The sequence below is a fragment of the Aedes aegypti genome, chromosome 2 (genome assembly GCF_002204515.2).
Source record: "Aedes aegypti strain LVP_AGWG chromosome 2, AaegL5.0 Primary Assembly, whole genome shotgun sequence".
NCBI lineage: Eukaryota > Metazoa > Arthropoda > Insecta > Diptera > Culicidae > Aedes > Aedes aegypti.
Genome location: NC_035108.1, coordinates 126,884,381 through 126,906,781, shown reverse-complemented (window position 1 = coordinate 126,906,781; position 22,401 = coordinate 126,884,381). Strand labels below are relative to the sequence as shown.

At 35.2% G+C, this 22,401-nt stretch overlaps 1 protein-coding gene across 3 annotated transcripts in view; it reads left to right on the top strand.

The window, feature by feature from the left end:
- Positions 1–4,627: 4,627 nt before the first annotated feature.
- LOC5571192 (mucin-2) overlaps positions 4,628–22,401 on the top strand; it is a 101,712-nt gene continuing 83,938 nt past the window's right edge. The window contains exon 1 of one of the 3 annotated variants that reach the window (XM_021842261.1): positions 4,628–4,953. In XM_021842261.1, the coding sequence (XP_021697953.1) occupies positions 4,951–4,953 (3 nt within the window). In that variant the 5' untranslated portion in view covers positions 4,628–4,950. The remainder of the gene's footprint in view (positions 4,954–22,401) is intronic. The other 2 variants (XM_021842262.1, XM_021842263.1) reach the window with 2 other exon arrangements.

The following is a 22,401-nucleotide window of genomic DNA, read 5'->3' as shown; positions in this document are numbered from 1 at the left end:
CGCGCGACCCAAAAAGAATAAAAAAAAAAAACTGTTCGGGCTTTCTTGACGCACTGCCCAGGAGCAAGCGTCAAGGTCGAAGGATCAAACAGAACTAACCGATCGCGGCACTTTTTCAGTTACTCCAACCGAACTCACCGATCACGCCACTTTTTCACTTACTAGACCAACGCGCGACATGTTTCATCCTGCCCTCGTCACTCGCCCCGGCAAAAGCAAGTGTCAAGGTCGAAAGATCAAACAGAACTCCTTTCTGATGTGAAATTCTAAATAATATTTTAAGTACTCAAGGGAAATTTACTCCAAAAATCTTTGAAGAAACTTCTGGATGAAATGCTGGAGAATTCCCGAAAGAAATGCCAATGTCTAAAGAAAAATCGTGGAGAAATTTAATGGACAATTTTTGGTCGAATCTGTAAAAACAAGTTGAGTAATTCCTACAGTAAGGAGCTACAGTAAAATCTCAATGATTCGTTGTTGTATGATCAGGCATTGCAGAATTCGTTCTCAAATGATTTCGACGCACGATCAAAGCAAGCGAAGAAAAACATCGCATCTGTATCGGTTCATGATTGGCAATGTTTCGCATATTGTAACAAGCTTGATAAATAGCAGCAGCGATGGAGAGTCCCAAAGAGAGAGTGATGATAGAACCCATTTTCCTCGTTGATTTACTATTGGGGGTAGGTGTTTTACACTACTGGCACAGTAGACAATCCCCGAATATCCTATAACAATAGTCTCCTCTAGGTTTGGAGCTTGTTGAGATGGGTTTTATCATGCACCTCGATATAATCAGAGCTGTAGCAGAAGACGATAAACAGACTCTCATGATGTGTACGGGATTATGATTGTTACAGAGAGCGATAAGTGAGAGATACTCTAAATTTGTCAAAATTGTACCCCTGTGTATGACTCGATATCGACTCATGAAAACATACTAAAACACAACTTCATGGTTACTAAGACGGTTCTCTAAACAGCTTTCCAAAGCATTTCTGTGCCATTGTTCGATATTTCTATAATTCGATGGTCCCTTCAAATATGAAAGGAAGAGTTAGTGGAGATATGTGGCGTAGGAACTCTTCGAAAAATTATTGTGGAATTTTCTGGAATAATTCCTAACCAATTTAATATATGGATTTTCCTGTGAAAATTCCTATAGCAATCCTTAAAAGTTATCTTAAAGTAACAACGAGAGAAAGAAATACTAGGAGAATCTGTTTAGAAAATAGTGGAAAAATGTACGGAGATATTCCAGTGGAAATCACTGGAGCTATCTGCGATAGAATTCGCAAAATAATTTCCAGGTGTCACTTCTTTTCGAGCATATAGTCTTAGATATGAGAACAGAAGAAACACATTGATTCTGCTCAAAAACGTAAAAAAAAATCACATCACTTTCAATTACACCAACACTCCCATCCTTTGAGAGATCAATTAGTGTTACCGCAAACGAAAACGTCAACAACTGACTTCCCCATAAAACAACCGAAATGATAGAACAACCTTCGAAGGCCGCTCTTACGTTTTCGTATACGCTTTCCACCTGCACCGAAGTATGAACAAGATAAGACCCTCGCGTTGGCAAGCTCAGCTAATTGATGACAACCGATACACATACACAACGCTCTTGGATAGTTGGTCGATCATAAAAATTCTAAAACCGGAAAGCGAATTCCGCAAAAAACACATGATTGTCTGTCAGAACACAAAATTATTCTACTTTCTACAAAAAGTGAAAAAGACATGTAAACAATTATTCATCGATCCGGACTGACACAAACTTGCTTCTAAAATAAAACAATTGTGACGATAGAAAATACATATGGATGCAACAGGGAATGAATAAAACCTATGAATAACACTGCGGAACACGTTTTTGTCTCCAGCATCAAAATACCTCTATTTACTTAATTAAGGGTTGCTGAATCCATTGCCGTTTACAGAATTATCATAGCACGTCTAGTTTTTGAGATATTGGTTGTTGAAAATGCAAAAATTGACTATTTCAGCCAACTTGCATGCAAGTTTGCCAGCTTGCAAGGCAATTTATTTGCCTAATTTGCCACAGAATTCAAACTTTATGTGTATCACAATACTTATCATCAAAGTTTATAATATTTTTGATGCGGAAAAGTTATTTTTTGCAATTTCTCATCGTAATAGGCTGTTTTCCATCACGCTAATCTGTCATGAAACGGCCTACTTTCCTGCACTGAAGTATACAGTGCGGGAATAGTCATTACCTAACTGAAACCAGTGCTGTAATGATTCATTACGCAACGCTTTCTCATTACGCAACTGTTTTGAGTTGCGTAATGAATCATAACACAACAATTTCTCAGAAATTGTAAAATAATGATGAATGCATTCCGATATAATTTCTGATACCCTCAAGTGGTCTTCTACGAAATTGCAAAAAATGTTGTACGTAACTCGTTGCAGAACTCGATTTTTACAGCACTCGTCGTAATTATCCTACTCGGCAAGCCTCGTAGGATAAATTTACGACTCGTGCTGTAAAAATCATCATTCTACAACTTGTTCCGTAAACTACTATTTTGATGGTTTCGAAAAGTATTGTATTCTGCCATATAAGAGAAACGAAGAATTTTGTATGGAGACTGCAAGCATGTTGGAAAAGATCGGTTCAATCTAAATTTTATCGTAAAATTTCAACCAAAATATATTTAAAACGAAAGTTTAAGTTCTTTTTGCATGCTTGGTGGATAAGATCACAAAAAAGTTTGGTAAAATATACTTCAAATTTTAGGTAAACATCAATAAAACCAATGTTTTATACAACTTTGGCGACCTGTAGCTAAAAATTGTGACGTGCTGGGAAATTTCTGAGAACGGCATCAGATTCAGCAACCCCAAATCTACTAGAGACACATAATTTGATCCTTGAGACACGTAAAAATGTCATTTTTGTTGCGCTGTGTAATTCACGTAACGGTGATATGGACTTGTTTCCCAGTCAATTTCCGTTGTGGCTTTGGAAAATTATTGTTAATGCGAACATGTGCCATTATCACCAAAAAAGATAAATTTCCTAATGAAGTAAATATTTTAAGTTTGATTTGACAAAGATGGAGTAATTCAAAATTTAAGGTCGAAATAGAACTTTTTATATATCATGCGTAACTTTTCAAAAGGACCTGTGCAAGATTGAGGGATTCTTTCCTCTCTCTTTTTTTCGATTATAACAGTATTGCACTGAAACCTTTGGGAAGTTTTTCAATACAGATCGAAATAAAATGTCCTTGGCTGTCGTTTCATGGTTGGTCATGGAGGTTAATGTGGTTCAGTGATTGATTGAAAAGACGGTTAACAAAGAGAGCCTCTCAATGTTAGAAAGATCCTTTTGAAAAGAAACGCGAGAAATGTTTTTCAATGAATTACTCGAATTTGAGTGCTTAGCTTCTTCTTAAAGAAAGACTTCCGTCTGTACAATTCTTGGTGACTCAAAACTGTGTTAGTGAAACGGTTCAAGTATAGCAGCAGTGCATAATAATGATATAGTGTCGGTGTTCCCTTAGTGGACAGTCAATATTTCGATTTGAACATAAAAAAGTGTAACGAGGTGAAAGGAGGGTGTCGTAAATGACCTTTTCCGTAAAATTTGTGAATAAGCTCTTCCAAACAGCAGATCCATATTTATCAATTTCACTATTTCAATTGTAGGTAAAATTGTTGAATTGGAGATAAAATTGATAGAGTGTAGCTGTTCAAGCTTCACATATCCTACCGGCTTAGCATGTAATCGCCACCAACCGCAATAAACCTACAATCAACCATAAAATCAATCCTAATCGCCACGCGCGCATCATTAGAGCAACAATATCAAAGCGCGCGAGCTATTATCTTACTCTCCTCGCTGACCGTTTCTCTTTTTGCTCTCATCCACTTCACGCAACAGCAGCAGCTACGCGAGGATACTCAGCACGCTTCAAGCTGCACGAGTCTACTAAGAAACCGCGCGCGACACCCTTTTCCGCGAGCGAGATGGATTGGGCACGCGTGCATCGCTGCATCATACACTAGAAGAGCGGGAAACTACATCATCATCATCGTTGTCGTCGTCGTTGATAGAGACGATCGTCGAACGATGAGGACCGGGTCAGAAGCAGCATCACCACTCAGCATCATCTTGGAAGCTCTTAGCTCTACTCACGGTGTGTTTATAACCGTTAATAATGAAAATCTCACCGATTCTGTATCGGAATGTCTTCTAATTTACATGGTAGATGTTTACATATCACAGCTTTTGATTTATTGTTTAATGTGAATCTGATGGTTATTCAACTAGTTTTTGAATGTTTGGTGATGTAGTATACAGTATATGTTATTTTTCAAACTTTAAAATATTCCTACAAAATGGCCTTATATCTTCAAATCATTGACGTTTTAAATTCACGTAAAAGATGCTAAGTTACCTAATTTTTTCGTTAATAACGGTTTCAGACACACCGTGTCCACTAGGAGATCTTCTGCGACAGACCAAGTGGGCTTCTAGGTTCGAATCTCGCGAACTCTTAGTGCCGCTTGGTGTTGCCTGCCGCGAATGCGAGCTGTCTCTGCTGGTGACAAGCAAGGGTATAAATAAGCCTTCCAAATCAGCTTCGTATTTCAGTTCGGTGGTTATTTTCCGCGAATAAGTTCGTTCTGTTTTTTTTCGGACGTGTCTTTCGCGCACTCTTTTGTGCGGGGTGTCCTTTATCATATTGTTCTGCAGGAGCAAGAGTGGACAAAACAAAAATGATTGCTTGATGTATTAGACGTTTCCAAATCTGAAGACCTTGCACTACGTGACTTGACGAAGGTGATAAAATTTGAAGACTTCCTTTCGGAGGAGTTTTGCAGTTGGTGAAGATCGCGAGTGAATTTCAAAATTTCGACTTCATATTCCGTTCGATAATTGATACTTGAAGCCAGTGCTCGAAAATGGTGAGTGTTAGATTAGTTTTTGGGGAAATTCGAAACACGTTCGAGTGAACAAGCAAGCAGAAAATCTAATCATGAATGACTGGGAGTGGATCAGTGGATCAAGTTCTGGAATACTAATTCTACAAGCGCGCGTGTGATGATCAACTGTTGGACGGCATTCGTTCGAAGTGACTTTGATCAGCTGAGGACACATCTAGCCGTAAACTTTATGATGAATTGCAAATTCTAGCAGGAAGAAGACTGGAACAGACTGGAAGCGAGGAACTGTGTTTGTGCTGCGTAATCAAGGGAGAAGAGTTGACGAGATAAATTTAAGTGATTTATTAAAATGCGAATCGCATGCTAATGGGAGTGTGACTTTTTCTTATGAAATGTGCCACTGAGGTTAACGGTTAAAATTACGCGACACATCACAACTTGTTAGCGTTTCGGAGGCGGATGTCCAACAAAGTCCGGCTTCAGCGGTTGATATTCTAGATGTATGGAGTGTTTTTTATATGACAGTTGTACATCGTTATATTTCATTGGTCTCCCACGGACGTGCAATGGCTGTAAGTATGTCAACTGGTTTTTTATTCCCCTAACACTCTGGACCTTATTTTGTAGAAATAGAAAAAAAGACTTCAACAGTGAGTGTGTCTACTTTAAGGATCATATATCCCACGAATAACCAATTCCGCTTTTAGATAGGAATAATTTGACGTATCTTCGTAATCTGCACGTTAATAGTTTTGGGCTAATTAGTAGGACCATAAAATCAAAGCTTTTGATGTCTTCTTATTTATATTTTTTTTTTCAATATATTTTCAAAGTATGAAAAGTTTAATATTTTTGTAACTTTCAAATGCCAGGCTCTCATTTAAATACATTTTTTTAATACCGTTTTGATTCATATTATGGACAGCTTCAAATTCCGGACACTCTACTTTGTATGGGAAACATTTCACACGAAATGTTTCATTTTTTGCCGTTCAAAAGTTCTCACTTTTGAGGCTCGTTTTAATAAACACTTTCCATGAATATCTATAAAAAAAATATGATGCGTAGCTGCGTTAGACGTTTCTTTAGTGGTCTCACGATTTCAACTGATGATTTGACTTTTCTATTTATGATTTGATTGAGCTGTCCGGAATTCGAATCAAAGTGTCCGAAATATGAGGCAAAAGTAAGGAACCGTCCGGAATAAGAATCATGAAAAATCAACACAATTCTATTTATTTAAAATAATCCATGTTGCGCAATCAAAATCTTCACCCGCCATTCAAAAGTTAAGTGTTTTGGAGGCTCGATAACGCGAAAGAATTATACAGAAGGATTTATTTTACATGCTTTTTGACGAGTTATACTTGACTGAGGCCTTAAGTGTCCGTAATTTGAATCAAAACGGTATTTATTCACAATCAACCTATCCCAGAAAAAGAGTTTAGGAGTATTGATGTTATGTTGAAGCTGTTTTTCTATTCGTTGCACAGAAAATATACAGTTCTTCAGAAAAGAAAGATAAAAAACATTTTCAAATGTGATGTTCAAATTCAGAATTGAAAAAATGAGTAAATAGAAAAGATTTCAAAAATTATTTTAAAGAAAGATCAGTAAAAATATTAAAATATGTATAAATATCTAAAATTTATACATTGGCTAATATAAACAGTATTTCGATAGGCTGAAATCGTGAACTTAATTCAGGTATCTTTGGCAAAATTGTTTGTATTTATATTATCTACAACTTTGCCAAAGACACCATATTTAAAGATCGTCATTTCTAATATTTTAATTTTACAACGCCGCCTACCGCAAAGTTGCGAACTAACATTTACCGAGAATATACGCGCTATATTTTTAGAAAATTTTCATCCAACACAATTCCAGAAAAATCACGTCCAAGAGTGCTACTGAATTAAGTTCACGTTTTCGGCCTTTCGAAATACTGATCACGCTCATGATTGACCGCCTGCAGTTGCTACTCCGTTATTGCAAGAACAGTTGGACTTACACAGGGAACCAATAGATGCTACTCAGGACCAGTAGCATCTTCAATGTGTAAGTACTGGTCCTCTCATTAAAAACAAACAATAACGACACCGGCTGCGTCTGAATGCAGGTCAATTTGGTTATGGGAGGGAAATGTTGCCGTGTTACTTGCTTTGCGTAAGCCGAGAAGTCCTCTGCACTTCCACAAGAAATCACTGGGAATGTGGATATGGGAAAGGATCCGTTTTGGTAAACGAGAAAGATACAAATTGAAACGAATACGTGAGCATGACCCATACGATTGTACCCCGTTTGGCATAAAGTCGCTTACCATCAGGTCGTTTGGCATAATGATTGATTAGGAATGAGTATCGGCATTTTTTGAAACTTTTACTGAGATCAACACCAACGAGCCTATAGCAAAAATAAGGTACTCAACAAGCGTAGTGTTTGTTCAGTGATTTGTCGAGCTATGGATGTTAAAAATTGTGGTGACATTAGAGAGCATAACTAAATAAAACTCGTGACGGGTCTGGTGAAAGATCTTTTCTGAATGATAATTCTCTCTACATCCCAGAACATAGAGAATCTTTGAACTTGTTGTGATACACATATTTGAAAATAGTAAATTGGCAAAGGAAGTTCGCAGTTAATATAAAGGGATCGATCATAGGTGAAAATTACTTGGTAAACGAAGTGAAAATTTAATGGCCAAATATTGAAAGCTTTAATCCATAGATCTATTATTGCAGCATAATGAAAAAATAGCCTGTACACGAGAGCAAATTATTTTTCGTTTAAAAGGTTTAAGGCCTTATAAACAGCAAAATATAAAAAGGTTTAAGATTTCGCTTTATTAAACTTTATCTTATAACAATATGAATATAAAACACAAACTATTTTTAAAAGAAGGCATAAGTTATGATTAAAACATTAGAAGATTGGACGCCAAAAATTTGTGCGGCATAATAAAACGAAAGGATATAAAAAATATGCGATCAGAATCATCGATGTAACTACAATAACCGATTATTTTTTTTTTTTTGATGATAACTTGAGTAGATCAATATTATCGATTGCCGCCCTTTTATCAGTTGGAAAAAAATATGTAAGCCCCAAAGAACAGCCTATGTATAAAAGAAGGTGAATTTTTTTTAAATTTTAAATCATGTTTTATACCTGGTAGCATTGTACAGTCAACTCTCCCTTATTCGATATTCTGTACCTCGATATTTCCCCTAACTCCATGGAGTAGACGGTCCCTTCAATCTAGCATACTGTGATACCTCTGTAAGTCGATACCTTTCCACCTCGATGTTCTCTAGCTCGATGCTATCTATTTCAGTTTCCTACCCAAGTTTACACTCCCATTCATAAGTTTGGGTTCACCCCTTAAATAACTTACAAAAGTGTGTTGTCCATATCTCTGCGATTACACGTCCAATTGAAACTCTCTATGGCGCATTCTGAAAACAATGATTTATTATTACTACAAACGTATTCTTCCAAAAACAGATTTTGAATTTTGTATACAAAATGTTTACTTAAAATTGAGACATTTTGCTAAAAACACACTGAAAAAACATGGCTGATTTTCTCAGTAATGGATCGACAAAAATTTCAAATCAATGTGTCATTAGAAGCGTAATATTATATTCTATGAACAGCAGTCACAAATTTTGGCGGAAAGATCTAAAAACTATTTAAAATCAAAAAAACAGTCATTCAAGTTATTGTGCAAAAATTTGGGGCCTGACAGGCTGTCTTGGTAGGGTCATTCTAAAAAACACGCACATCTAATCCAATTTCCATCGCCGTTTCCTTACGGTACCTATCCATCTAGTATTCATTGCTTTCTTCTTCATGCTCCCTCTTTCTTCGAGCAAAATATACCGACATACCGGTAAACAAATTCAGAATATATTAAAAAATTTAGTTCAAAAATTCCAATAGCGCATCTCAAAAGAAGAATTCATAACTTCGTAAGTAACTTCCATACGATTTTGAGAAAATTATTTCAGAAGAATCACAACCTGTCTTCTTAAACTGGTTTGAAATGAAGCACTTTTTTAACATACTTTTGACGTGTACATTGATTAAATTTTACATACAATGAGCTCGCGTTCAAAAACTGTAGAGTTCCTATTATTTTACACAAGAATTCTTATGACAAAATTATAAGCCGTTTTATTCAGTTACTTGCGACGTTTTTCAACCAGTGTAAAATCGACTCAAGTAGTGTTTTGTTTTGATTCGTGGTTAAGTCACTTTGTTTCTCCATACAGCGGGGCGGCGAAAGTAGTGGTTATGTTGCGAATGTTGAAAATCTTACTTTCGTCGTTTTGTTAATCCAGAAATCAAACGTTCTAAAAGTGAAAAATCGAGTTCGTACAGAGCGAAACGTGTTGAATTACGCCTGCAAAACACGTAGGATCGATAAAGTAAGTTTGCATATTTTTTTGACTTGAGTCTGTATGAATAAGTTTTCGAGAATTAAAATTTGAAGGTTAATTTCTGGATAAACAATGGTAATAACTTAACTATGCTTTAGTTTATTCAAAAGCATATAATTGTTGAATAAAGTGTAATTTTTGTATCAATTGACTCCAAAATTAGCCTGATGATGTCAGAGGGATTAAATAAAAATGAATGCCATCTTAAGAAATGTTTGGTTTAAGACTCATTATGCCAAACGACTTTATGCCAAATGACCTACCACCGACCCATACAGATGAAAAAAAAACAACAGCTTCAATGAATCAAACACCAGGGCACGTTTTATTCATGTCTGCCCATTTTTTTTTTCTTCCGGACACAATTGATCCGAATTCCGTCACTCGCCTACATAGGCAACAGATTCAACGGATCAAACATAATAAAATCATAAAATCAAAATTATTGAAAGATTATCCAACATAAATCATACTTCACGATTTTTGTTTAGTTGATCTAAGCGTATTAAACAAGCCTGCATACAAATAAAGCGATGAAAAAGAACAGGTGCGGAAATGAAATGAATGGAAAGAACAATTTTATTTCAAAGGGTTTCGTGAGCCAAAAGGCTGAAACTCCCTGAACTACAGAATCGTGAAAACTCCTTTGTCTAAATTAGCGTTAAGGGCATTGAACTTGAGATGCAAAAGACCAAGACCGTCCACTCCTACAAAACGCAAGTGCATAAAAAATCTGATTCTATTTTTTCCAATGCACAAAATGTGTAAATAACCGTGAATTCGTTGGATTATTTCAATAATTCAGTGTACTTTAAGAACAATTGTCTGATAAAAAGCGTCACTATTCACAAATGTTGTAAACTTTAGATCAAAAAAAATGCTCCTGGTAAGCATTAAGAGCGTTGATCCATAACTAAATTTGAACTTTTTTTTTCGATAATATGAGTTATGCTGAAAATTACGAAAAATGTCATAACCATATACTATCATTATACTCCTAAACAAATTTTAAGTAGGTTTTATCCATGATGTATCAACAATGAAAGTAAAATTGTTGTTCAATATAGCTTAGCTTAGCTAAGACTGACTACACATATCAATGGTTGCTATTCCGTGATTGACCGAAATCAGTGAAGATTGAATATGCACGAAGAATTAATAATCTTCTTCAGTGTGCATAATTCAGTGCCTTTTTTATACCGGGTCAATAACGGCGCCGGTCACATCCTTGTAGTCAGGTGAGATTGGGGGAAGGAATGTTAGTGTGTAACCATTGCTATTTGGAGATCGTGTTTGCCTCTGCATCTCCACAAAGGTTACTGGAAAGGATGTTTGTTAATGGGGAGGATCGTTGGGTCACAGGATTCACTTTGATTAATAATTAGATCATGATAAACAATTATTTATAAGACATGAACATCCTTATAAATATAATATTTTCAATTGATAAGAAAAATTTTTAAGTGGAAGAAAATAATGTCGACACGTGTAGTGACGAACCATTCAAAGTTTGTTGAACAAATAGCCAAACGCAATATTTCTACAGTTGTGAGCACAAAAGCATGTGTTATCTTTTTTAACTCATATGAAAAGAAAAAAAATCGATTGGCTGAACCATCGCAGAACACTCTTATTCCGACACTTACAGTGGGGAACTATTCAAATTTTGTTGAGTTAAGTAAACCTTCTGCAAGTCTACACTCATAGTGTGGGACAGGTAAAACAAGGAAATACCGGTAAAAGTATAGGGGTGTTTTGAAAAATATATTTATGTAAAACATAGATAAATTATAAATAAGAGTTTATGCCGACTTCACAGTGACGAACCATTCATAGTTTGTTGAAAAAAATTACGTACCATCATTGTGGTACAAATACAAATCTAAGATACAATTTTCTCTGCTATAAGCTTTCATTCTTACCGATGTTACTGAAAATCACGCAGAAATAAAATCAAAAATGTCATCATTGATTGTATTTGTTTGTGCAAAACGTCAACAATAATTGAAATTACCCTACCCAGTTACAACCACATATGAATGTGCATGAATGAACATACTCTCACAAATAAATAGATTTAGTAGTTCTCATGCCTCCGCCATGGCAGAACGTCTAAATTATAGATCGTATTTTATTCCATAACCGAAATATCACACAATGTATATTGGGTCCTAACTAGAGATGGTCGGGTCTCGGGTTTTCAAACGGGTTCGGGTCGGGTTCGGGTTCAAAAATTTTTATTTTTTCGGGTTCGGCTTCGGGTCGGGTTTGAAGGCTAAAAAAATATCAGGTACGGGTCGGGTTCGGGCTTGAAAAAAGTCGGGTTTAGTCGGGTTTGGGTCGGGTTTGGTGAGAATTGTCCACAAAGTAACAACCTGAAAGCTTCCCAATGCTTCAGAAACGATGAATTCTCGATTACTTTTTCAAACCGACGTAAGTAACTTCCATACAGTTTTGAGAAAATTAATTCAGAAGAATCACAACCTGTCTTCTAAAACTGTTTTAAAATGAATCACCTTTTTCACATTTTTTCGCCGTGTACATTGCTTAAATTTTGCATACAATAAGCTCGCATTCAAAAACTAGGGAGTTCCTGTTATTTCCCACAAAAAAATTATTACAAAATGATAAGCCGATTTATTCAGTTACTTTCGACGTTTTTGTACCAGTGTAAAATCGGCTCAAGTAGTGTTTTGTTTTGATTCGTGGTTAAGTCACTTTGTCTCTCCATATAGCGGAGCGGCGAAAGTAGTGGTTAGGTAGTGAAAGTTGAAAATCTTACTTTCGTCGTTTTGTAATTCCGGAAAGTAAACGTTCTAAAAGTGAAAAATCGAGTTGGTTTAGAGCAAAATGTGTAGAATTTCGTCTGCGAAGCACGTAGAATCGATAAAGTAAGTTTGTATACTTTTTTGACTTGAGTCTGTTTGAATAAGTTTTCGAGAATTTATCATTGTTTGAACCCGGGTTCTATTCGGGTTTTTTCTGAGAAAACTTTTTCGGGTCGGGTTCGGGTCGGGTCCGGGTTTGCTTTTCAATTTTTGTCTCGGGTTCGGGTCGGGTCCGGGTTTGAAGGAATAAAATAAGTCGGGTACGGGTCGGGTTCGGGTTTGGAGTAAGTGAAACCCGACCATCTCTAGTCCTAACCGCTGCGCGATCAGTATTTTTACCAGAAGCATCAATTGGTGGAATCCTTGAGAATGTTTCTATGTATCAAAGAAATTTCGATAGCAATTTCATAAATAATTCGTAAAAAAAATCTTGTGAAAAAAGAAATTCAATCATATGAATGAAACTTGAAATTTCAGCAGCAAAACTTTCACCAACTTTCACTAATTACTAGTTCGAAAAGTGCTCTCATGTTGCTTCAACAATTCCACCTCACATTTCTTCTTTAACATAATTGTTTTTAATAAATTCTTTCCAATTCTCTAATCATTCATTTTGCTACTCTTAGAAAAATATTTCCCCAATATCAGAAACGAATATTTATTAACTCTATTTCTGAATGCCATCCAGTCTCGCATTAGAGTAGACAGAAGCATTGAAAAAGTGCTAGGATAAAAAAACGGGGGTGGTACATTTCGCATAAAGACATTTCGCATAAGGACGTTTCGCATACGGACGTTTGGCATAATCAACATTTGCAATAATCAGAATCATATGCCTGAAGCCGCGAAATGACCAATAAGCCAAACGTCCCGTCTTTGTGCGAAATGCGTCACCCCCCTAAAAACAACGAGTAGTTATTTCACAGACCTTGATTATTTGATGGATCTCTTTTATCCTCTATTCATTCCTAACATTACATATCAACTGTTATAACATTGATTTTAGCATAATAGGGAGATGGATCCTAATCTTCGCACTTTTGATTCACTCCGGCAGTGATGTCCTTTGTAACGTATTGAGCTTATTTTTGGCCACAATAAGCATCGTATTGAAGTGCTTTTTACTGAAAATTTTCTGAAAATTTTGTATAGATAATCCCCCATGCCAAAGAGAATCATAGAAGTGCCCGACTAGCTCTGCACCCTAATGTTTAAGAACTTCCACTTTTTTTAACTTGGAACCTTGTTCACTATTTTCACATAAGATGTGTGGTAACAAAAATTGCACTTTATGTTCAGAAAATCCCAAAAATATACATTATTAGAGATTTCAATGATAAACATTATACGCATTTCAAAATTCCCGAATTTGGCAACATCCCCAATTTGGAAACATAATTATCACACCTTGTTGCCAAAATCGGTAAGGTACTGTATTTAAAAAAAAATATATTGCATTCCCGAAAATATATCTATTAAAGATTGTAACCCATTCAAAAAGAAATCTAAAGGTATCGCATTTTTGTGTTTAATTTTTATGAGACTCACATTTTAAAAAAGTTGCCACAAATAAGAACACATAAATTATCATATTGAAGAGGGTTGCAAAAACTGTTGATAAGAAGTACATGGTGTCTACTATTCAAACGGAACTCTGATAGATGAAGAAGTTTGCAAAAAGGTGATACCCATATTGCGTATATTTTTAAATTAAAAAATGTATGCATTAGCGATGGGCGATTTTGAATCGATTTTCTGGAAATCGATGCTTTTATTTCGATTAATCGATTTTTTGAATCGATGTTAGGAGCGTCGAAAATCGAATGAATCGATTTTTTTGTTCGATTCGTTATGATGAAATCGATAAGGATTTTTTAATCAGCAAATGAAAAAAAAGAAATCTTATTGCAAACCAGCATTGAAGAGATAAATCTGCTCTATTGAATTTTAAGAGTGATTAAATTACAAGACTTCAAAAATCTAAGCCAAATGCTTTTGAGTGCTTCTTTGCATGAGTTTCAATCAAACTGTTCATTCTTGAAGAAGATAATTGATATACAGCTCTTTAGTGTTAATTCAAGGAACAGTAAATGCTGAATGAAGAATATTCTAATTGCAAGCTATTATTCACTTCTCTGCTAGCGGTAATAGCAGCCAGCATAGGTTTTCGGATTGCGTTTGTATCAGCTTTTGACACTTACGAAAAACGAAAACAATTTACGACTCATTCGTTTTTCTGTAAAATCGATTTGCTTCAATCATTCTGATAATACCTTGTAGTGCTTAATAAATTAATTAATTTCTTGCCACCGCAAGTTTTTGGCTTCTTCTTTTCACAACGGAGAAACAATGAGTTTCTTTAACATAAGTGTTCACCGAGTCATTCGGTTTAATTTTTAATAAGACTCTCTATGAACTATTATATTCCAATAACTATCAAAACTATTCAAATATGAAAGAACAGCCTATGATCAAAAGCATGAGCATGAGCATGCGCATGATTGACCGCCCGCAAATGCTACTCCGTTATTGCAAGAACAGCTGTAATTACACAGGGAACCAACAGACACTACTCGGGATCAGTAGCATCCTCAATGTGTAAGTACTGGTGCTCTCATTATTATAACAAACAATAACGGCGCCGGCTGCGTCCGAATGCAGGTCAATTTGGGGATGGGAGAGAAATGTTGACGTGTTATTTTCTTTATAGAAGCCGAGGAGTCCTCTGCACTTCCACAGGTAGACACAACGAGTTTGGATATGGGTAAGGGTTGGGTAAAGGATTCGTTTTGGCAAACGATAAGTATATAATTTGAAATTATTGCGCCCAACCGGATCCGCGATATTACTCGATAAACGCATTGAACGCCGAACAAGTGTTCGTCACCTGCCCCCACAGGAGCAAGCGACAAGATCAAAGGATCAAACACTACTAACGCGATCCGCGATACTATTCCACCGTGGTACGCTAACGACGCGCGACGTGTTTGATCCTGCCCTCGTCGTTCGCCCCCGCAAGAGCAAGCAACCAGGTCGAAGGATCAAACAATACTCTGAAAGAACAGCCTATGATCAAAAGAAGGAAAAATCTCTTTTAAAAATTGAAGCTAATGTAATTGTTATATCAGTATAAATATAAAGAATTGCCGATGATTTAAAGAAGGTAAAATTCCCAATTAAAATGTAAGCTTAATAGTTGCCAATAGTATTGAAACCAGTACAAGTTGAAAAAATAGCCTATGTTTAAAAGAAGGAAACAATTTTGATGAAATTATCAAAAAACACTTCAAACCCTAGCACACCCTTGGTAGCCAAGCGACGAACCAACCGTAAACTCTAAGCTTTGACGCACAACTTCGTCTTGAATGAACGGATAGCTTAAATCATTCTCTTATAGCACTTACATAGCGACAAACATGACGTACCGCCACATCATAAAGATCAACAAAATAATTAGCAGATCAACAACTGGTCACACTTCTGAATCCTACACATCAACGTTAAAAAAAGGTTTTTGTTCGTAATTCGTCCAAACGGCATTTGGTCAAATGGCGTTCAACCAAATGGCCGGACACCCCGAACGACACGGTGACGGAAATCGTTTGACTGACGAGTTTTTCTGAGTTCATCAGAGCATTTTGTTTCGTTCCGCATATATTAGCATAGTAAGTCGATTCAATCCGTAGCAGCAGTCAAAAAAACTTTTGTCATAAATGAAGTCGCATGAGATCACAGAATGATTCGTAGTAAAATCTATACACTCATGACAACTTTCATCATATAAATTTTGCACATATATCGCCTCCACTTTTGTACGCATAAGGTCTTTTGACGACATCTTAAACGGAATCTTTACACATATACGCATCGCATAACGCAAAAGGTGATTTTGTTATATGTACATTTTAATTGTCTGGGTATTGAGATCTTAAACATCTGATCGATGCAAAATCCGATGTTTCAAAAATGACTTCGGCTTATCATATAATCTCTGATGCTTTTCTTATTCGGTTCATATATAAGCAAAATTTAACGACCTTCATTTCTGGAGAAGCATTATTTAGTTTTTAACAATTGCGAAAAAACTACCAGAAACTATTAAGTGAGATGTTGGTTCCTTTCCCAAGTTAAAAAAAATCACAAATATTCGTTTACAAGTTGGTAAAGCTTCAATATCTGCAATGCTGATAAATCTTCGAAGAACTGCTAATAATAATGAGCGGTTCCACAGAAAATGACGACTTTTTTTTCCCAAATTTCATTTTTATATTTTTTGATTTGGATGAAATTTTGCACATGCTTTCTTTATGCCCAAAAATGCCTTTTTGCATCATCGGCTCGCCATTTTGACTATAGCCTTACTTTTGAGAAGGGCCTAAGAAAAAAAAACCTTAATAATTTTCAAAAAAATATAACTTAGAACGGTTTGTCCGATCAGTTTGGTGCCTTCCGCAAAAATTTAGGTTATTGTTGGGACTATCTGGAAAAAATATACACTGTAAAAAAAATGTTGTAATATTTTATATATCGAAAATAAAGCTTAAAAATCAATTTTCTTTAAAATCGTATTTTTGATTTTTTTTTATTTTTTTTATATGTTAAAGTAGACAAAAAATGGAGTCTTTTGCACAGTGGGTCAAGATGGAGAAATCATGGACAAAAAAGTTATGATTTTTTGAAAATAGGTGAATGTTTGAAAATGGTCATTATAAACTTTTTAAATATATTTAAACTCGATATTATGAAAGTACGCAAAATTTACGACAAAAAAGGCATACAGAAAAATCAGGCTCACTTTTACCGTTTTAAAGATACAGCGATTTTAATACAAAATTATGATATAATTTTCAATTTTCGGTCATTATAATATAACTTAGAAACGGTTTGTCCGATCAGTTTGGAGTCTTCCGCAAAGTTTTAGGTTATTGTTGGGACTATCTGGAAAAAAATATACACTGTAAAAAAATGTTGTAATTTTTTATATATCGAAAATAAACTTAAAAATCAATTTTCTCAAATATTGTATTTATGATTTTTTTTTTTTTTTTTATATGTTAAAGTAGACAAAAAATGAAGTCTTTTGCACAGTGGGTCAGGATGGAGAAATCATGGAAAAAAAAGTTATGATTTTTTAAAAAAAGGTTGATTTTTCAATATGGTCTAAATAAACTTTTTGAATGCTTTTCGACCCGATTTTATGAAAGTACGCAAAATTTTCAACAAAAAAGGTTTTCAACAAAAAAGGTAAATTTTGCTAATTGCTACCGAAACATTTGAAAAGTTTATTATGACCATTTTCAACAAATTCACCTTTTTTTTTAAATCATAACTTTTTTGTCCATGATTTCTCCATCTTGATCCACTGTGCAAAAGACTTCATTTTTTGTCTACTTCAACATATATATAAAAAAAAAATCAAAAATACGATTTTTGAGAAAATTGATTTTTAAGCTTTATTTTCGATACATAAAAAATTACAACATTTGTTTTACAGTGTTTATTTTTTCCAGATAGTCCCAACAATAACCTAAAACTTTGCGGAAGACACCAAACTGATCGGACAAACCGTTTCTAAGTTATATTATAATGACCGAAAATTGCAAATAACCCAAGTAACCATAAGCACTAATAATAAGCCCTTAATCAGCATCATAGATGCGTACATGCATTATAATAGCACCACAAATGCTTACACACCTTATAACAGCACTTCCGCTGCATAGAAACCCTATTACAGCATCATTAATGCTTCTAAGCCTGATGCATACAGGCATTAAATAAGCACTATATTGGCTTTATATTCGAATACAGGACATGTTTAAATGCCATCCAGTGTTTTGACAGATATACCACGTGCTTTGTGTTTGCATATAGTAGTAAGAGGGAGTCAAACATAAATCTTCTCACTACTACAATTACAGGCTTTATGACGGGGAAAAGTGATGGTTTAAATTGGTCACTTTTCTTTCCAATACTATTCATCTTATGTGGCCGTAGGAGCAAAGGAGCAGGACAACAACTCAACAATACGGGTGTCGCAGGTTCGAGACGCAAAATGAGGAATTTCATCATCATAAAACGATGATCAAAATGTGGCAATTGCAAGTCCTCAAAAGGATGAGAACTACCAAAACGAATATGTCTGATACGGAGAAGTACTATCTGTATCATTTTATTACATTTTTTGCATACTATTAGAGGTTTCCGTTTTCATTCATTCATTTATTTACCTCGTGTACCAGTTGCTTGGCCGCATACGCGAAAGCTCTCTGGCTGCGTATACGAAAGCATAAAATATTCGCCCTAAAACCTGGCGAAAACAACTGACGTTTATCACGTGGTCTTATATCAGCACTAGTGGTGCAGAGAAGCACGGTTATATCTTGGCACTATAATGGCACGCTATTTCGCCTTTTCTGGCATTATAATAGCATTATATGCGTATATAAAACTGACATGCATCAAATGATTACCCTATATGCGCATATAATGCTGTTACCGTGCCGCATTATCGTGCTTACTGGTTACTTGGGTATATCATAATTTTGTATTAAAATCGCTGTATCTTTAAAACGGTAAAAGTGAGCCTGATTTTTCTGTATGCCTTTTTTGTCGTAAATTTTGCGTACTTTCATAAAATCGAGTTGAAAAATATTTAAAAAGTTTATTATGACAATTTTCAAAAATTCACCTTTTTTCAAAAAATCATAACTTTTTTGTCCATGATTTCTCCATCTTGACCTACTGTGCAAAAGACTCCATTTTTTGTCTACTTTAAAATATAAAAAAAATAAAAAAATCAAGAAAACGATTTTTGTGAAAATGGATTTTTAAGCTTTATTTTCCAAATAAAAAAAATACAAATTTTTTTTACTGTGTATATTTTTTCCAGATAGTTCCAACAATAACCTCAAACTTTGCGGAAGACACCAAACCGATTAGACAAATAGTATCTGAGTTTTAATTTTTTGAAAATTGTTAAGGCTTTTTTTCTTAGGCCCTTCTCAAAAGTAACACTAGGGTAAAAATGGCGAACCGATGATGCAAATAGGCATTTTTGGGTATAAAGAAAACATATGCCAAATTTCAGCCATTTAAAAAAATACAAAAGTAAACCGACATTCGAATTCAAATGGAACCGCTCTAATGCTTCTCACTGCAATGCATTGCGCTGAAAGATCATTCTGTTTGTTGACAAAGTTATTGAACACTATCAAGTACATTGCACCCAAATGTAACTTGGATAAACTTCCGAACAAACGACGAAGAATGCAACTAGGGTATTGATGTCGAAGAATGAATATTTAATTGATATCGGAATAATGTAATCTCATTTAATAATTCATATTTGGAATGTAAAACTTACACTACTTTTCTTACCTGTAGGTGTAAAGTAATAAAACATGTATGAATAGGGTGGACGAGAGAAGATTAAGTTGTTTTGTTTCTATTCAATGTTTATCAAAAATGTTTTATTTATTTTTGTGATCAAAATTTATTACCTCTGATTTACTTGATTTTAATTATGAATCGTGGTTTACGGCTAACCAGCCGAGTGGAAGTTTAACAACTACCGAATAGCTAAACATTACATATAATTTGCAATTGGATTAGATAAACAAATTGATTTGAAGATTTGCGAAAAAGTTACACGTCTTCTCAGTGAGAATCAAACACACGACTCCCTGATCTCTAGTTAGGGCGCGTTACCCCTACGCCATGAGAGGACTCATGAACGCAGAAGTTAACCTGAATTCGATTTCAGCTCAATAATCACGTGGTCCTTTTTCGCAAAGTGCACCTCTTTCGGAAGAATTAGATGCCCATCCAAACACAACGCTTTTTATTTGTATCCAATGCCTAGCCCGAGAGCGCATTATTTTTTAGGTAAGCAACGGACTCATGTTCCGTAACCGTTCGTTTGAGAACATCGCGACCCATTGGAAGCCCACACAATAGAAACCTCAGCCAGTACAGTTGCTGGCTAGTGTTGTATGCTATTTCATTACCTAAAAAATAATGCGCTCTCGGGCTAGGCATTGGATATAAATAGAAAGCGTTGTGTTTGGATGGGCATCTAATTCCTCCTGCTGCGTGCACTAGAGCAGCGAGCTCGATTTTGCGCACAGGATCATCTACGCCTAATACCTTCAGGGCCGTTGGGGAACCACTTAGCGTCCACGTACGGACTTCAAGTTTTTACCTGATTTTTTTTTCTTACCAAAACGAGCACTTTACAATGACGAACTTATAACATTTCACATTTTCGAAAAATAAGGGACGGCCTACTGTTTACCTTATTAAGCATTTTGTTACCATCTTGTTTTTGCAAGAAAATTTGCAATAATGTTGATACCGTGATGAATCAAAATCCGGACGGTACCAATACACGGACACTCTGGTAATATTTATAAATTAAAGCTAGATTTGAATGCTAATATGTTTGTATTTTATTCCAATATTTTACTTTCATCATGGTAGATCATTGTACTATAATTTTAAATCTAGTTACCACAGCCAACTAATTGACAAAAATAATAACAAAATAGTAGTTTCTTTTGAATGCCATTTCGTCGCGGTTCATGCAAATTCAAGTTCAAAAATCTGTTGACGCGCAAGCCAAATCAAGAACAACGATTTGATAAAGAAAAAGTGTGTGAGACTTTTTTTTATCCAGTGTTTTGAACATTATTGTTTATATGAAGCTGTTTTGAATGTTCGCTGAAACAAATGTTGAATATTATGGTGCAAATATGTATTTTACAGTGTGTTGGGAGACTGTCCGGGATTTCGAGTCAGTGGTTTTATATCCGGACATCATTTAAAAAGCCTGAATTTTACTAGTGAAAGTAATTTTTATGGGAACATTAGAGAAGAATTGTAAAACATATATATGAGAAGTAGTGTGAGATAACAGAATACGATCAAATGTGCGATAAACCGTGTAAATCGTTAGTGGTTGACACTCAAGCCGCATGCACTTCAGTTCAAACTGCATGCGCTCCAGTTCTGGTTTCCAAAACATTAATATTACTTACGTGTAACAATATAAGGGAAATTTTTTCATCGATTGTGTCAAGGAGTGATATTTCAATAAGTTTGACATGATTCTCATAATCAATATTCAAATATATCAAGTTTTAACACAGATGTCCGGATTTCGATACAGTAGTGTCCGGATTTAAAAACACCTTTTGTATCCGATGTCCGGATTTAAAGACAAGGTAAGCATCAATATTTCAATAATTTTCTTGTAAAAATCATGTTTAATACCGGATATTTTATCACTTTTATGTAGATTTGGTTTGTGAGAATGTGTTGATCAATAATATTTCAAAAATATTCCAACAAAACATACTTACATAAGTTTGAACATGTGTGTCGTCTTAAGCGTCCGGGTATTGATTCATCACGGTATATTTTTTGTTGTTTCAAGAGCCTACGAACCAAAGTTATGAGACATTTTGTTTGAAAAAATAACACGATTTCTAGTAACACACTCTGACATTGTTCTGTTATCCTTCGCAGTTGGGATTTTTTCGGGTCTAAGTCATAACGGTAAATACCGTTTTGACTCGTATTCCGAACACTTAAGGCCAAAAGTGGCTTCAAAGGCATCTGATTGGCATAAATTGGCTGATATTTGTGTAAATTTTAATTTCTGCGCAATGTTTAACTGTTAGCTGTTGGGTGTACCAAAAATAATGTTGATTCAATTATTTTTAGTATTGTTTTTACCTAAAAATATGGAACAACATTTTGATTCAAATGCCGAACACTTCGTTCATTCTGTCTCATATTCCGAACACCTTGATTCAAATTCCGAACAGCACAAATAAATCGTATTCAAATGAAAATTTCGCAAATAAATGTATCTGCGCTTGTTCTACTGGTCTCAAACTAGAGAATCATCACTACTTCCGCGGTAAATATTATTTTGGAGACGTTAAAATTGAATTGCAATTGACTGCCATTTCCTTGTTATTTGGTGACATATTTCAGCGAAACATTTCAACCTAATCACCATACAAAAACCGAGTGTTCGGAATATGAGTCTGTTCGGAATTTGAGACAAAACGGTACACAGCTTTTCAGCCTAGCCAACTTGAGGCGCGTGGATTAGAACTCAACCAGTCAAGAACCTTTTAGTATAGAAAATTCGTTTTTAATCCCTAAGCCTAGAGTATCGCCGTGCT